At 36.4% G+C, this 17,994-nt stretch overlaps 1 protein-coding gene across 1 annotated transcript; it reads left to right on the top strand.

Moving 5' to 3' along the window:
• Positions 1 to 891: 891 nt before the first annotated feature.
• vstm2l (V-set and transmembrane domain containing 2 like) lies at positions 892 to 17,984 on the top strand. The gene is made up of 4 exons (XM_048200142.1): positions 892 to 1,347; positions 13,282 to 13,451; positions 13,903 to 13,947; positions 16,551 to 17,984. Exons 1-4 carry the CDS (start codon positions 1,248 to 1,250, stop codon positions 16,917 to 16,919), a joined length of 684 nt encoding a protein of 227 aa, XP_048056099.1. The 5' UTR covers positions 892 to 1,247; the 3' UTR covers positions 16,920 to 17,984.
• Positions 17,985 to 17,994: the final 10 nt, after the last annotated feature.

Genomic DNA, 17,994 nt, shown 5'->3' with positions numbered 1-17,994 from the left:
ATATTTTCTGAAACGATGATGTCATCACCCCACGTGTCGACCCCTAGTCAGACACGCTAACACCACAAAACAGCACCAACAACAGCAATAGCAGACTCTACATGCTTGCATTCATGCTGCAGAAGCTACTGAACCAAAATTAAGTGTTATTTCTAAGCTTTGCTAAAGTTTGTATTCAGCGCGCAAGGTTTATGCGCATGCTCTAAGTCTTCTTCGCTGCTTTAAGTGCATTTCTGCGGCAGAATTACAGCGCCACGTAATGGTCTGGCATGTATACTACATCGTTTTGAGTCGTTTCAGTGGTTTCGTGTGGACGCAGATATTTTTTGAGACGAGGAAAAAAAAATATCGGTTTAGGGTAAGCTCCGGCTTCGTGTGGACGTAGCCTCAGTTTCCCCTATTAAATCCAGTCACGCAGCAGGTTCTTTCGCCACTCAGTCCAGCTGAGGGAGCGCGCTTTCGGCGGGAAAGTGACGTCGATGCATACCCTCTATAGAACTGTAACATGTAATACGCATGTGCATGACGTCACTATTTTCACAAATTCACATTTTTGTAGTTTACACAGAGACAATGACGGTACTGTTTTTAAAAACTTGCACTTTGAAACCCTTTTTCAATAGTTTGTTTTCAGGCCCCCAAAATGCCGTTGCCATGTAAATGAACAGCCAAAACAGAAAACTTTTTAATTGTCTTGTAAATAGCCCCTTGGATCTAATCAAGTCCTCCAGGGAAGTTCATATTTACAAGTTGGGAAGTCATAATTACTACATCAGGTGTGATCAAGATCTTCAGCAAGATGCCATCTACTCAGAAACACGGTGTTTAAACTAAGAAAGTTCATCTCCAACATGATTTGAATGCACCATAAGGTTGTTTTGTGTATATGAGATTAATTGAAGGCAAATGTAAAACGTACAAATGATGACACCTGATCATCTGTACAACATGCACCACTATTAAATGAAAAGTCTTCATAATTCTGGACAATAACTGTTGAAATGTTTAGTTTGCACACACAGAAAGTGACTTTCAATGCACCGGTCTCATAGCAGTTTATATTCCTCCGCCTAATTGATAATTCACCTAACCTCATCGCATACACCCGCCCCTCCCCCGTGTGTTCCTCCGCCACAGCCGCGCTGGCAATTAGTGCGCTCCAGAGCGTGACAGAACACAGACGCCAACCGAGACAAACGCTCATGTGCCGTTTTACTGGCAAGATCTGATGAGTGCATAGAGCAGAAATGTGCTCGTTTAGAGAGATGCTGTGGATTTTACACTCAGTGGGACTTTATGCCCAAATCAGCGCGAATTTGGCAGTGGACAATCACGTATCTGGAAACGGTAGGCGTGAGGAACTAATGAAACGGCATTGAGTGTTGTGGATGTGTCTCAAATGAGCTGCCTACCTAGACAGCATTTCTGGGGCATCATAAATGCGCAAACTGATTCGGAACGCAACCATATCCTATCGGCAGGCAACTCGATAAGTTTTGAGCTTCTGTTGTTGATTTTATCAAGTGTATAGGCTAACTCAAAATTAGTGAATAATAGAGCTTGAAACCATTAGCAGGAGTTGTTTTTGAAAGTTAGATGTTTTTATGATAAATGATGACATTAACAGACATAGGTCATGAATTTTAAATTGCATGGCAAAAAAAATAAAAAAAATAAAACTACTTTAAATACATAGAATGGAGCAAATTGTCACAATGTATGTGTCACAGTAACAATAGAGTATTATTATTGATTTAAAAATCCATTTAATTTTTTTTCTAGCAGTCTTTGTTGGTAACAGTTAAAGCTGCCTTAAATAAATATATATTTTTTTGTGTAAATTGTCACATTATTGTAATCTTTGTAAAGGGTAACAAATTAACACAATAAAACCAAATTGACAATCATTAAGATGAGTCAGCTACTGTACTATATAATGAAAGTTTGATCATGACAGGTTTGAGTATTCTTCATAAATATCAGATTGCTATAGGTTTTAAATGTTACATTTTTGCTGCATGTATTGTGTTTCATTAATGTTTAACTGTTAATATTTAAATAAAAAGCTTCTATTAATGGCAGGGTCCATTGGCAACATGCACCAACAGTGGAAATGACAAATATTCAACCGTCTTTTGGAACAGTATTTTGATCTGTTATTTCAATCAGACATAAACAGAATTAAGACCCATTCAATATGTCTTCTTCTCCAAGCCATCATTGGGAATTCCTCTGACTCTAAATGTTGTGCCTTGTGTCGTTCCAAACCTGTAAGACTTTCGTTCATCTTCGGAACACAAATGAAGATCTTCTTGATGAAATCTGAGAGATTTCTGTCCCTCCATAGACAGCTATGCAACTGACACTTTGAGTTCATAAATATATCATATAAATATTGATCAGTGAACATACTCAACCAAACCTGCTTGAAGCGCGAGAACAAACCTGTTACGGAAGCTCAAATGTGCTGTGTAACACATGAGAATGAACCTCATTGGTTCTTGTGGAAGCTCAAATGTGCTGCGTAACACGAGAATGAACCTCATTGGTTCTTGTGGAAGCTCAAATGTGCTGCGTAACATGAGAATGAACCTCATTGGTTCTTGTGGAAGCTCAAATGTGCTGCGTAACACGAGAATGAACCTAATTGGTTCATGCAGAAGCTCAAACGTGTTGCGTAACATGAGAATGAACCTCATTGGTTCTTGTGGAAGCTCAAATGTGCTGCGTAACAAGAGAATGAACCTCATTGGTTCATGCAGAAGCTCAAACGTGCTGCGTAACACACGAGAATGAACCTTATTGGTTCTTGTGGAAGCTCAAACGTGTTGCATTACATAAGAATGAACCTCATTGGTTCTTGAGAAAGCTCAAACGTGCTGCGTAACACGGGAATGAACCTCATTGGTTCTTGCAGAAGCTCAAACGTGCTGTCTAACACAGGAGAATAAACCTAATTGGTTCTTGCAGAAGCTCAAATGTGCTGTGTAACATGAGAATGAACCTCACTGGTACTTGCAGAAGCTCAAACGTGCTGCGTAACACACAAGAATGAACCTCACTGGTTCTTGCAGAAGCTCAAAGGTGCTGCGTAACACAGGAGAATGAACTTTATTGGTTCTTGCGGAAGCTCAAACGTGTTACGTTACATGAGAATGAACCTCATTGGTTCTTGCAGAAGTTCAAAGGTGCTGTGTAACACAGGAGAATGAACCTCATTGGTTCTTGCAGAAGCTCTAAGGTGCTGCGTAACACAGGAGAATGAACCTTATTGGTTCTTGTGGAAGCTCAAACGTGTTGCGTTACATGAGAATGAACCTCATTGGTTCTTGAGAAAGCTCAAACGTGCTGCGTAACATGAGAATGAACCTTATTGGTTCTTGCAGAAGCTCAAAGGTGCTGCGTAACACACGAGAATGAACCTCATTGGTTCTTGCAGAAGCTCAAACATGCTGCGTAAAGAGAATGAACCTCATTGGTTCTTGCAGAAGCTCAAACGTGCTGCATAACATGAGAATAAACCTCATTGGTTCTCGCATGCCAAATAAACATGCTTCCGTTTACCACAATGTGAGCTGATGAATGTTTATATGTGAATAAAAGCCTAAAGTCAATCTGTTCAGAAAATTTGGAGTAAACGGGTCAATTCACATGGATTACTTCAATCTCTTTATGAACTCAAAGTGGTAGTTGCTTAGCTATCTAAGGAGGGACAGAAAGCTCTCTGATTTCATCAAGAAGATCTTCATTTGTCTTCCGAAGATGAACGAAAGTCTTACAGGTTTGGAACGATTTGAGGGTAATTAATGACAGAATTTTCATTTTTGGGTTAACTATCCCTTTAAGTCATGGCAACTGATGTAGATAAATTATATATTGACTACAGCTTTGATATTGAACAGACAGATTCGATTTCATCACTTGCAAAATGACCGTGAAGACGTCCTCATGGATTTGAGTAAAAAAGCCTTGAACATGGATTCATTTGTTTTCTTGAATGCCTTTCCATGGAAATGGTTTCAAGGCCATTGTTTACAGTCAATCTCTTGAGCAGAGAAGTCACTCTCGGGTTTGCGTAACTGTGTTCTTCCTCTGCTTTGTTCTTCTGCAATGTATGATGAATGTTCTGTGATTGCTGTGGATTTTTGAGGTCTTCATCTGTCTTTGATCAATACAAATGAGACCACTGTGAATGAGTGGAGGATTGATTAGTACCACCAGCCTCTCCACTGGGAGTCAATTTAAAGTTAAAGTTAGTCCTGATATCTGTACAGTCTTGTGTTTTAGTGAGGTGCACAACCTGAGTGAGCAATCTGAAGAGTTCTGTGAATATTCACTCTCATATTCTGCTTTAATGAAGTATAGAAACTGTAGCAGACTAACACCACAAAACATCACAGAATTCATCAAATCATTTAATGATACTGCTGTTTTCCTTCAAAAATGATGCCACTTTCTGTATGAAGATGTCATTTTGTAACTGGCTTTTGTTACAGTAACTAGATTTTCCATCAAGTTAGCCTTCTGTAAAGTAATATTAAGGATATTAAAAAACATAAATTGACTAACAATTCAAACATATTTTGATTCAGCCATTTTAATTAGAGAAAGAAAAAAAAGAAAAATTCTACTCAAAACAAGGTAACAAAACAATTTAAAATTCAATGTTCTTAATTGGAATATAAAAGAAAACTATTAGGATTTCCATTTTAAAGCTGGCATATTGAAACACAGAATTTGCCATATCATCGTCAGCTGTGATTTCTCTCCATTTCTCAGGTCAGCATGAGCTGGTTTAATAATGACTTGTTCAGCTGGGTGTAACCCATGCTGTCTGTCTTCATCTGTATGGAGGTCTTGCTCCAGCTGAGATTAAACCAATGAACCCTTTGCAGAGGTGAGGGAACAAATATCATGCTGGTGCCAACAGCTTCCTCATTTCTTATTTCCTTTTCTTTGCCTTCTTACACTCACACTCACTTCTGTCATTCAGTGGTAAACCTTCTGAGAATTGTCATAGTTGGTAATACATTAAGTTTACATCTCTGTGGGTAGAGAGGTCTATTCTAACATTTCATGTCATTCACTGGTGCAATAAAAGCCAGGATCAGGATGGCTAAAATTAGGTTTTTAAAGCTGGCTGTATCTAAAATCTGAAAAATGCCACCATATACAGAGGTAGGAATGCAACAATGCATGTCAGAATCCGAAGTTTAAATAAGTTTAAATATGCCTTGGTAGCCAGAGGTGCCTTCATGCAAATGCTGCCTATTAAGTAATTGACAGACTGGTCAGCAAGGCTGCTGCCTTAGGTTTTAGACACAGCCCAAATGAATAGTTTTAGTCCACTAGTGGGCCACAGTAATGCTGATTGGTCAATGCAGTGCTCCAGGCATCCTAAAATACAAACCTGTGTAAACAGGCACTCTGCTGCAGTCTTTAACTGTTCTCACAATTAATTTGCAATCATTATTGCAAGTCCTCTTGTACCTTATCCCTTAATATATCAAACACAGTAAGAAATAAGGCAATTCACAAATAAAAAGCATTCACCCTTTGGGTTAGAGTATAGAGCGATTATGTATTTAACTCAGAACAATGTAGCCTGTAATATTACAGTTAAAAGGTAATTAATTTCACAGAATTAATCAAAAATAAGTTGTTGAATGCATAATTAACTTGCACCAGCATGCAATTATATACATTAAATTACATTAGTACATTTCCATGGAAACACGTCACCATGAAGAACAAGGAATATTCCTGATCCAAAGCAATGTTCCTGGAAAATCACTCAGGGAAAGTATAAAGGATGATTGGTAACACTTTAGAATAATGGTCTGTCAATACTTAACTATGCAGTAAGTAATGCAGGACTAATGAGTAGTACTGCATTAACACTTCAGCTACTTCTATTAACTAATATAGAAACACGCTTAACTAATCAGTAAGTAATATCTCATTAGTCCTGCATTACTTCCTGCATAGTTACTTATTATTGACAGACCATTATTCTAAAGTATTACCGGATGATTTCTAAAGTATTGGCAACACCAATCCAGCTACTATAGCATGCAAAGCATCATGCTGCGTTAATGCTTCTCTGCTGGAAACCTCTTAAAAATAGAAAGAAAATCTAAAAGCAAATTACAAAGAATGAAAAGAAAACATTCTACAATCCATAATTGCAGTGGCACCAACAGGATAGCAACCCAAATGAAAGCAACAGTGGAGTGGCTTTAAACTGACAATAATCATGTCAATGGACAATGGAATTCATATTCCATACTAGTATACACTTTATATTACTATGTGAAGCTACTGTGTGTTCAGTATGCAACATTAGTACACTATGTTGTTGTCACATGATGACCTCACTGTATACTAGGGGTAAAAATGAATAATACACATTTTAATATGACACGTAAATATTCCAGCCAGACATCAGACATGATTTTAACCACTTCATTAAGTTTTGTTTTGTAGAAAGCCTTTCATTAAAGTGATTTTCATTTTGTATAAATTGTATCTTAATTTTAATCAGTGTTTCATCAACCAGTTGCCTGGATTTAATATATAAGAAGCAAATATAGCAGACAATATAATGGAGGCGCCGGTGCGATCACTTGCATTGCACGTGAACTGGAGCACGTCTTAAAAATGAACTGAACTTGCCTCACAGACATGAGAAATATATCTATAGAAAGCTTGAAATGTCTACTTTTAAACGAAACATTTTAAAAGAAATAGTCTACTTTCTCTGATTATGTAATCCATATGAAATGTAGATTTAAAATGCAGATAGAGATGTTTTGAATGATTTAACATGAAGAGAATTTACACACCATTTTGACAGTATATGGTTTGTCTGTGTTCAAGCCATCTTGGTTATTTTCGTAAGGATAATTTATATTTATAATGCTATGCTAATCTACATAGTGTCACGGAAAGAATGACAGATGCAAGTGCAAGTTAATCTCTTTATTAGAGCTTCACACCAGAGTTAGTCATTAAACGAGTAGAGACAGTAGCAGGAGAGTGGTGACGCAGGGACTTCGATGGGCAGCTGGAAATCCTGTGGTGAGGTGAGATGGTGTCGTGAGTCCGTGAGTCCGTGCGTCCGAATGCGTGAGTGCAATCCAAAGTGAGAGTCCGACGGAGAACAGGAACAGGAAACAACGACGAGGTAAACCACTCCGGGGAACAAACAAACACGAGAGAGCACAGGACACAACACCAGGATTCCAAACAACGATCTGACAAACACGAGACGAAAGACAAGGTGTTAAATAGGCAGATAATGATTGCACACAGCTGCCGCTGATCAACAATCAGCGGCGACGCCCACACAGAACAATCAACCAGACACACCCACACAAACACACAGACACCAGAATGAGACAGCGGATTGATCAACCGTGACACATAGCCTTTATCACTGTATAGAATACTATAAACAATATAATTTCTGCCTCTAAATAAAATCACATAGCATGGTCTTTAAAATGTGCATCAGAAAATCTTTTCAGTTCTTCGAGATACATTCAGGCAGTGTTTTTTACTCCAGCTTGAAATCAGACAAACTAAATGCTTGTCTTCATAAAAATTTGCTAAAGACAGAGTGCAAAAAGTAAAAATGATTGTGCCTTGTGTTTATCAGTTGTTTATCAGTATCTGATTACCCTTAAAGGTCCCGTTCTTTGTGATCCCATGTTTCAAACTTTAGTTAGTGTGTAATGTTGTTGTTAGAGTATAAATAAAATCTGTAAAATTTTAAAGCTCAAAGTTCAATGCCAAGCGAGATATTTTATTAAACAGAAGTCGCCTACATCGAACGGCCAGTTTGGACTACATCCCTCTACTTCCTTCTTTAATGACGTCACTAAAACAGTTTTTTGACTAACCTCCGCCCACAGGAATACACAAGAGTTGCGTTTGTAGTCGAAACGCTGTTATTTTCATCCCGCAGTCCAATCACCGGGTCTGATTCCGGCTCAAATTGATAGGGTAAAATTAAAGACATGTTTACAATAACACTGAGCGCATGCATCTCCACGTTATGGTAAGAGGCGTGACCTTTCCGGGCAAGATGCGCTAAACTGCTGTCGAATCACAACACGGGAACCTCTGGCACAATCAGAACTCGTTACGTATTTCTGAAGGAGGGACTTCATAGAACAAGGAAGTCATCAGCCCGTTTTTATGACAGTGGAAACAGCGGTATACAGATAAGTAAATTATGTGAAAAATACTGTTTTTTTACACGCGAAACATGAACACATGTTATATTGCACACTATAAACACAATCAAAGCTTCAAAAAACCACGAAAAACGGGACCTTTAAGTGTAGTTGTTGTATGCAATGGTGTGATTCATTGGCATAAAGGTTTCTATAGATATCGCGATATATCGATATCGTGAATTCTTTTGGCCACGATAACTGTGTTGAAAAATCTGATATCGTGACAGTCCTAGTCCTAATGCTTGTTCAAGCAGCATTTCAAGAGTGCTGTTAAACAGCATTTATAATTCTGCTTGTCTGTGTTTGTTCCGGAGTTTACAATGACTCTTTCTGCAGGTTTCATCAGTACACCAGGTGGCGACAAATGAGTGAGTCAGTTGAATCATTCATGCAACTGATTTGTTCAAAAACAATGATTCATTCAGGAAGGAAAAAAGTGACTATTTGTGAATGAGTCATTGAATCATTTACTCAACAGACTCAACAGGAACTATTTTTGTTAGTGGAACAAAAACAAATTACTGTAACTGGCAAATCTGTGTTAAAGATGGTTGTTTATTGAATGGTTGTATAAAAACAATATCTCATTTACAAGCATGCCATTTTTCCTCTTGCTCATGTAATGTTACTTAAATATTCTAAAAAGTTTGTTCTATATTTCAACAAATTTTTTTTTTTTTCTGAATGCTTAGGAACTTGTAGTTCTCTGTTTATGTTTTCCACATTTTGCTAATTATTTATATTTATGCATTTTGAAGATGCATTTATCCCAAGAAACTTACTAGAGGAAAATAAGCTATTTGTCACAGAGCCAACAATAGATATGCAGAGAAGAAAAAGACCAATTAAAATGCTGTGTCAAGATGTGCAGTGCTTATAAACAGTTCTAAAAAGAGAGATCACTTAACTTCTGCCACTGGTGATCGTGAGTGCTCTGGGTGTGATGAGCATACAGCTTTAGCAATCAAGATATGTTAAATATGAGTCTGTGTTTGCACTGGTCAGATCAGCTCTCAGACAATAACGCTGCACCATTTTAGAATCTGGATAATTACCTTTATACCAACCGAATAGAGACTGTGCATATTAATGACCAGAGAAACTGTAGGACGCAAAGTCTTTCTCTCTCCAAACAAAGAAAACAGATGGTCACGCTGTAGATTCTCATTACAGAAACAAAGAGCAGAAATCAGGGAGTAATTATGAAGATGCAAAGGGAAAAGATGTTTACATGGTGTGTGTGTGCATCATTGAATCATTTCCTGTTATTACTATAAAGCTGCGTTGAAACAAACAGCACTGTAGAAATAAAGGTGACTTGACTTGACTTTGTGTCGAGCTATTTGCATGCTTGGATAAAGTTTCAGTGTGAAACATACAGACCAAAACTGCTCAGCTGTTAAGTTGATGTAAATAATTTAAAAATGCACTACATAAAATCTTGAAAAATAAGTCATATTATTAAAATGTAATGGTATATTAATATTTCTGCTCATATTAAACATATTTGTTCTGTGAATTTTGATCAACATCTAGGCCTAAATTTGATTCATAGCTAAATTAAAAGTATTATATGAACAAACAATATCAATATTATATATTGATAATGTTTTCCACCACATAATTTGGTTCATTAGCCAAATTTCAAATTTGATGCCTGCTACAGGTCTCAAAAAGTTGGCACGGGGGCAACAAATGGCTGAAAAAGCAAGAAATTTTGAAACGATTCAGCTGGGAGAACATCTAGCAACTAATTAAGTTAATTGATATCAGGTCTGTAACATGATTAGCTATAAAAGGGATGTTTTAGAGAGGCAGAGACTCTCAGAAGTAAAGATGGGCATAGGCTCTCCAATCTGTGAAAGAGTGCTTTAAAAGATTGTGGAAAACAATGTTCCTCATTGTCAAATTGCAAAGGCTTTGCAAATCTCATCAACTACAGTGTATAACATCATCAAAAGATTCAGAGAAACTGGAGAAATCTCTGTGCGTAAGGGACAAGGCAGAGGACCTTTTATTGGATGCACGTGGTCTTCGGGCCCTCAGACGACACTGCATCACTCATCAGCATGATTGTGTCAGTGACATTACTAAATGGGCCCAGGAATACTTCCAGAAACCACTGTCGGTAAACACAATCCGCCGTGCCATCTGCAGATGCCAACTAAAGCTCTATCATGCAAAAAAGGAAGCCATATGTGAACATGGTCCAGAAACGTTGTTGTGTCCTGTGGGCCAAGTCTGATTTAAAATGGACTGTTTCAAATTGGAAAAGTGGTCTATGGTCAGACGAGTTAAAATTTGACATTCTTGTTAGAAATCATGGATGCCGTGTTCTCTGGGCTAAAGAGGAGGGAGACCTTCCAGCGTGTTATCAGTGTTCAGTTCAAAAGCCAGCATCTCTGATGGTATGGGGGTGCATAAGTGCATATGGTATGGGCAGCTCGCATGTTTTGGAAGGCACTATGAATGCTGAAAGGTATATAAAGGTTTCCAGATGACGTCTATTTCAGCTCATTTTGTGCTTAAAATTGTAAAATTTCTCCATTTAAACATTTGTTATCTGTGCTCTATTGTGAATAAAATATTGACTCATGTGATTTGAAAGTCTTTTAGTTTTAATTTTATTCAAATTTATAAAACGTCCCAACTTTTCCGGAATTTGGGTTGTACATATGCACTCCAGTAGTATGCAATTGAATATCTATATGCATCCTTTACAAAACACAGTATTTTCTGTTCAATGCGATCAAATGCTTTCCACAGTAAGAATATTAGTGTCATCCTTCATCCTTCTATGAATGTGGTAATTTTATGACATCTGTTTTTCCACAGAAAGACAGAAGGGCAGAGAGAGGTGGAGGTTTTACTGTGGCCTAATTTTACTCCTTTTGTTTGGAGCAGGACATACTTTTAAAATTAATTGAATTTGTAAATTATATCCTATATTCTGTAATTTTTTTTTTAATATATAATATGATTTTGTGGCCATTCTAGCTCAAGCAGCCTACTGTCTTGTTGGAAACCATTTCTGTACTGTAATCAAACATACCAAATCTGGATTTGTTTGTTTCACTAGAATAAATATCAACTATTTAAGTTATGGATTTATGGATATTTTTAATGTGAATAATGTACAGCAAAATAATACTTTATAGAATGGAATTTATTATTTTCAATTCTAGATGCTTTATCATTTCATTTAGTAGGAGACACTGTAAAATATAATTAGACACATAATATAATTAGTCTAATTTATTATTGCCTAGACCAGGGGTTTTCCATCTTTTAGATGCCACGGACCCCTACATATAATGGGAACCCATCCTAAAAATGTAAATCTTTTATAAACACCAAATTTATACACTGAAAAATGTATATTATAAATCTAAAATAAGTTTCTATTAAGTTACATTATTATATATTTTTCTACTTCTAATAGTACTGTAAAATGTGTTGTTTGTTTGATTTAATTTGAGCTTTTATATTAAACCTTTTTTTTCTTTATTTTAATCTAATTCAATCTATTTAATAACTAATATTTATTTTTTATGATTTTGTTTTTAAATTGATTTATTTATTTTAATCTATTTTTATTATTATATATATATATATATATATATATATATATATATATATATATATATAAAATTAATAATATATATATATTTATTTTTTTTTTTTATTTTTTATAAACTTTTCCACGGACCTCCTGCCACTCTCTTGTGGCCCCTGGACCTCAGTTTGAAAACTCTTAGATGACAACTTGAATGAAAGATGAATGTGAAGTTTGAACTTTTTTTTTTTTTTTTTTTTTTATAAAGTTTGCTGTGTTTCAGCAGCATCCTGTTAAGAATCACTTTGTGTTGAGCTGGTGAAGGTTGAAGTTTTTTTTTTTTTTTTTTTGACAGTACTGATGTGATTTAAATCTTTGGAGGCCATTCTGGAAAGATCTTTCATGGGGCTGTCAAAAGCACAATGCACTCTGGTATACGTCCTGTCTGACAAGCAGTCTTGTTCCATAAGCAGTGCAGACGTCAGATTGACATTACTTCAGGTGGATATTAATGAGAAAGGATGGCGAGAAGGAGCCAGAAAGGACAGTGAATGAGAGCAGAGCAGATGTTGTGTTTACAAAGATTAAGCTTGACTTTTTTTGTTTACCTGTTGTGATTTTCCTCTGAAAAGTGCCGTGTTTGTATTACTAATGTTACACGGCTTCAAAATGCTAGCATTGCCACAGTGTGCTTCAAATGGTTGAATCATAAATATGGTATTTTGAGACTTGTTGAGTGCAATAGAGTTTCATATCACTTTGCTAAATTACCAGAACATCAAAGATCTTCAAAAAAGCGTATGCCAGGCAAATGTAGTGAAAAACATCCTTAGCATTTCTAAGCAAGATGCCTAAACCGTGATGCATGAAAGTAGTTTTACACACAAGGAATGAATATGGGAAAAATGTCTTGAAATAAACACATACTGTACCATCTTGGGGTTTGCAATAGGCTGATATTTAATAAAATAATTGTCTGTGATAAGTTATTCCTTAATTATTTCTTTTATATTATTTATTTTTCACATCTACCTAGATTTTTGGCAAAACTCCAAAAATGCACCTATATGTACAATTCACTGCAGTTTCCAACTTTCATTGCCTTTTCAGAAAAAGTATGACTATAGGTGAAGATTATCAATTAATAAAAACTTAAAGTCTTTATTTGCACAATAGTCCAGTGAGAAATAAATGGCAGGACTGAATGAAGACATCGAGAACAGCGAGTCCCTTTAGGCCATCAGACTCTGTGTGTGTTTTATACTAATGAATTCATTATATTGTTTGTCCTCAAATGTATCTGCTTAATTATCTCCAGTACTGTTTGCAATTAGTTTTCTTCAGCATTTGACTGTCAGACTTTTAATCGCACACATGCACACTCATACACAAGACTGAAAGTATCTGTGTGAAGAGATTTGCGGCAATGATAATATGTAGAGAGCAGAATGACTAATAATACTTTTTATCTCTTCTCTCCAGCTCTTTTCACTGAGGTTCCTCGTGACAAGGTCTCTCAGGCTGGTGATGATGTGGAGATGTCGTGCTCCTTCAGAGGAGCTACTTCCTCCTCCGTCTCTTTGGAGATCCAGTGGTGGTACACCAGACACAGCAGAGACTGGGCGGAGCAACCTGCATTGACAACCAATCAGGAAAGCCGCAAACTCACTTTTGATTTGTTCAAATGTTTTTATGTTACCTTATTTTGTTGTTTTCATCTCTTTAAGATGATTAATTATTCTTTAAAATAGATAAGGTTATCAAGTGGTTTGTTATAAAGTATAATAATATTTCTAAAATAAACATTGGAAAGCTTTAACTAGTATTCGTTCGTGATTTGTTTTTTTCAAATCATGTGCCGATTTTACAAGCCATGTGGCTTGTGACAGAGTTGGACACAATTTGTCCAGATATTTAGTCTTCGCTTTAGTTTGACCATTGTATCTAACTTTTAAACTGATATTGTTGTGATTTATGTTTTTTTTTTCTGTCATAAGGAGCCAGCAGTGTGTAACTTTAAAACAATAGTTCTAATAAAAATTCACATGAGGAATGCTACAATATATTAAAATTCTGCACTTGGTTTTAAATGTGTGTCTACAGGTGATTCCACAGGAAAACACACCAATGGGGGCGAATAAAATAAGTGTGAGTTTTGCATTTAGAAATTTAAATATACGTGCTCAATGATCAGGTTTACATGTTGGTTTATTCTGAAATTTTATGAGATTCTATTTACAAAACAAACACACACAAACATTTCTGCAAAATAGGCCATGAGGTGCTTTACCTACCTGTATATTAATTTATGTTCATTAATTTTACCTTAATGTTATGGGATATGTCTCTCTGGTACTCCAAACATGTTTATTCAATAGGTGGACTAATATTAATCGGTGCTCATAATCATGATCAGCGCTTTCTCACCGCTGGCATTTTTGTTGTGTTTATTTTGTTATTAAGAAGAAAGCACAGCTCATATTTACATAGCCTGTTCATCTAAACATCGCTCTCAGCAGCGAGGACGGCGTCTGGATGTCCGATAACAATAGGCCTATAAGCAATGTTCCCTCTAATTTTTTTTCTCGCTGAGCAATACTTTTCTCTGTTGAGCGCACATTTTGGCCACCTGAGCAAAAACTTTATACTTTATATCAGACCTGTACAATCAACTTAAACACACACAAAAAATGGTTTTATCATGCAACTGTAACATTTAACAAGCAGTTCAGTCACTAAATTACTTGAGATTTTTTCACATTGCTGTATTAACTGTACCAGTCTTTACCAAGAAATTCTATTAAAAAATAATTTCTGTCCTCCTGTAGGACAGTTCAATTCTTTATAATAATATAATATGAGCAGTTACAATGATGGTTTGGAACAACCCTAATGTGTTTTTGTACAGTCAATTATTAGCAACAGACAGTGTTAAACCATTAAAATTACATGTTTATTGCTTATGAATTTCCCAGATTTTTTATACCAGGAGGATTCAAGATTTTTCGTGGCAAGGAGCCCTAAACAATCCGCTTGTGAGATCAATTTTTTATTAGGCTTACATTATAATATAATAAAATATAATATTTAAGTATTTAAACTGATGTACAGTATTATATCCGTTTAAATGCTTCCATCTGTTTTAATATATTATAAAGTGAAAACAAACTGAAGCATTTAAACAGATCTGATAGCTAAATATTTTTAAGAAAAGTGAACGTTAACTCGTTTATAGTTATCTAAACATCCCTGAAACCCACAGCACCACCACACACAATAATCTATTTAAACTGAGGTATATCACTGATGTATTTTGAGTTTGCAAGCTAGACCTGTGGTGGGTGTGTGATTGTAAATGTCTCAGAGTTTTGTTAGCATTCTGTACCCATCATCCGTTATTTCCACCACTTTTCATTAAAACATAACGTTTTATTTCACATTTCTTTTCACTTTGCGTTGCCTCTCGTATTGAGGTATTTAGTCCGCAAACATGACAGTATTCTTACCGCGACTGATTTGGCTCAGGGCCAGCCAGCTCACACGCGCTCAGTCGTTCTCTTTCTATGAAACCTGTAAACCGCATTCACCGGTTCTAACTCTATAGCGACAATAAACTCTATAGCGGTTGTCCAGAGCACTTCAATTATTTCTCATTTAAACTACTACAATCAAATGGATTTCCCCACACATGATTTTCATGTCTGTTCTCTGCGCGGCAATTATTTTTTTCTGCGCGGCCACGCACGCACGCAGCTTAGAGGGAACATTGCCTATAAGGCTGTAATAAGCAAAAAACAAAAAAGAACTTTGCCTTGAGTATATCGGGGCCTTGAATCACGTTCATTTTCTTGGACGTGTATTGCTGGCTGCAGTTCACTTAACAGCCACCGGTGTCGCTAATAACAAGGGTTTCTGAATTCTACATATAGCCCCTTTAAAGGGTTAGTTCACCCAAAAATGAAAATAACGTCATTTATTTCTCACCCTCATGTCATTCTACACCTGTAAGGCCTTCATTCATCTTCGGAACACAAATTACGATATTTTGATTAAATCCAATGGCTCAGTGAGGCCTGCATTCAAAGCAATGACACTTCCTCTCTCAAGATCCATAAAGGTACTAAAAACATATTATAAAGTGACGATAATACTTTTTGTGCGCCAAAAAAACTAAATAACGACTTTAACAATATAGTGATGGGCCAATTTCAAAACACTGCTTTGGAGCTTTACGAATCGAATCAGTGACACGGAGCACCAAAATTTTAGCAGTTTAGCTGTTTGATAGGAGATCCGAGTCACTGATTCGATTCATAAAGCTCAGAAGCAGTGTTTTGAAATCGGCCCATCACTATATTGTTGAAAAGTCGTTATTTTGTTTTTCTGGCGCACAAAAAGTATTCTTGTCGCTTTATAATATAAATATTGAACCACTGAACTCACATGAACTGTTTTAAATATGTTTTTAGTACCTTTATGGATCTTGAGAGAGGAAGTGTCATTGCTTTGAATGCAGGCCTCACTGAGCCATCGGATTTAATCAAAATACCTTAATTTGTGTTCCGAAGATGAATGAAGGCCTTACGGGTGTAGAACGACATGAGGGTGAGTAATAAATGACATTATTTTCATTTTTGGGTGAACTAACCCTTTAACTAAGTTCCCAAACTTAATTAGCTTATAAGGACTTACTTTGAGGTAGTCTCTGTTAATGTGAATGTTGAATAATCATATTTTATATTTATTTTAAGGTGGTAAAAGTGGTTGGCAGCAACATCTCACATAAGCTCCGTCTATCTAGCGTCAAACCATCAGACGAGGGGACGTACGAGTGTCGAGTCATTGACTTCAGTGAAAGTCGAGCCCAGCGGCACAGAGTTCAGGCCTATCTGCAGGTGCAACAGAAGATTCATATTAGTGAGCAACTCTCCAGCGACCAGCAGCAGAAAGAAGTAGAGAAGACGACATCAGAGCAGAAAGCAGGTCCTGAAGACCATCAGGAAGAAGCAGTGCAGAGGACACAGCAAGCAGCCCATCGGTTTCATAAAGGAGATCATCATCAGCTCAACGATGGGAACAAGACCAGAGCAGGAAAGAAACACCAATCAGAGACACAGTGACTGTCCTACTGAAAACTGCACACTATAAAGAGGAGAGGAGATTACATATTTTACAAACCATGTGTCCTGATGGAGTTTGTCCAGATTTTAGCTTTAGTTTGAATGTTGTAAATAACTTTTAAACTGATATTGTTGTGATTTGAGCCTTTTCTATCATAAGGAACCAGCAATGTGTATAGATTTAAAGGGATAGTTCAAATAAAAATTAGAATAATGTCATTTACTTATCATCATGTAATTTCAAACCTGTATGGCTTTCTGACAAAGTGACTTAAACAATTGAATACCTTATGAACGTACTCACTTTTTGAAGTCTGAAAAGCCATTTCCATTGCAATCATCTTAAAAACATCTTAAAAGTCTAAAGCTCATCAAAACCTTTTGTGTGTGTGTGTGTGTGTGTGTGTGTGTGTGTGTGTGTGTGTGTGTGTGTGTGTGTGTGTGTGTGTGTGTGTGTGTGTGTGTGTGTGTGTGTGTGTGTGTGTGTGTAGGATGCCGATATAAAAGTTTAGGCTTGATCTCTGACAATCCTGTTTTTTTGTTTTTTTTTTTTTGTTTTAAACCATCTGGTCACCGTATAAGCAGAGGGGAAGAATGAATAAAACGAGAGGTGATTATTAATGATTGAGAAGGAACAAAGAGGGTTGATTTAGCTGTGGGCAGAGAGTAAAATGTTAATTTATTCATTAGAAAAGAAGGACACACAGAGACTGAATGTAATGTATTATGTTTACCCTTACTGATTTAATCCCATATGCGTTTTATTTGTTTAGCTTGTATCATGGCAAAAACATTTTGCACAGAAGACTGTATTGTGCGTGTGTGTTTTATAATAGCGCTTTGTTTCTAAATGAGCTTTTCAATTAATGTTCAACAGATGTAGCTGTAGTTTTCTAATGTTGAAGTGATTTTATGATGCATCCTCTGTATATCTGCTTAGTTCTGCTTTAATGTTCCGTTTGGAAGCGGATGTTTCAGTTAGGCCTATGTAACTTTCTGGAATTTCTAAAAACATTATCACTTGTTTCATATAAGTCATATAACCTATTAAAAGGAATTACGAAATGCTCAACTC

Source organism: Megalobrama amblycephala, linkage group LG8 (assembly GCF_018812025.1).
Source record: "Megalobrama amblycephala isolate DHTTF-2021 linkage group LG8, ASM1881202v1, whole genome shotgun sequence".
Lineage (NCBI taxonomy): Eukaryota > Metazoa > Chordata > Actinopteri > Cypriniformes > Xenocyprididae > Megalobrama > Megalobrama amblycephala.
This window is presented reverse-complemented; position numbering and strand designations above follow the sequence as displayed.

What these genes read in the sequence shown, in the direction of transcription:
- vstm2l (XM_048200142.1), top strand. Translation starts at nt 1,248, where the DNA reads ATGTGCTCGTTTAGAGAGATGCTGTGGATTTTACACTCAGTGGGACTT. An exon ending in CTGCATTGACAACCAATCAG is followed by an intron (nt 13,452 to 13,902) that starts GAAAGCCGCAAA and finishes GTGTGTCTACAG; the next exon opens with GTGATTCCACAGGAAAACAC. An exon ending in TGGGGGCGAATAAAATAAGT is followed by an intron (nt 13,948 to 16,550) that starts GTGAGTTTTGCA and finishes ATTTATTTTAAG; the next exon opens with GTGGTAAAAGTGGTTGGCAG.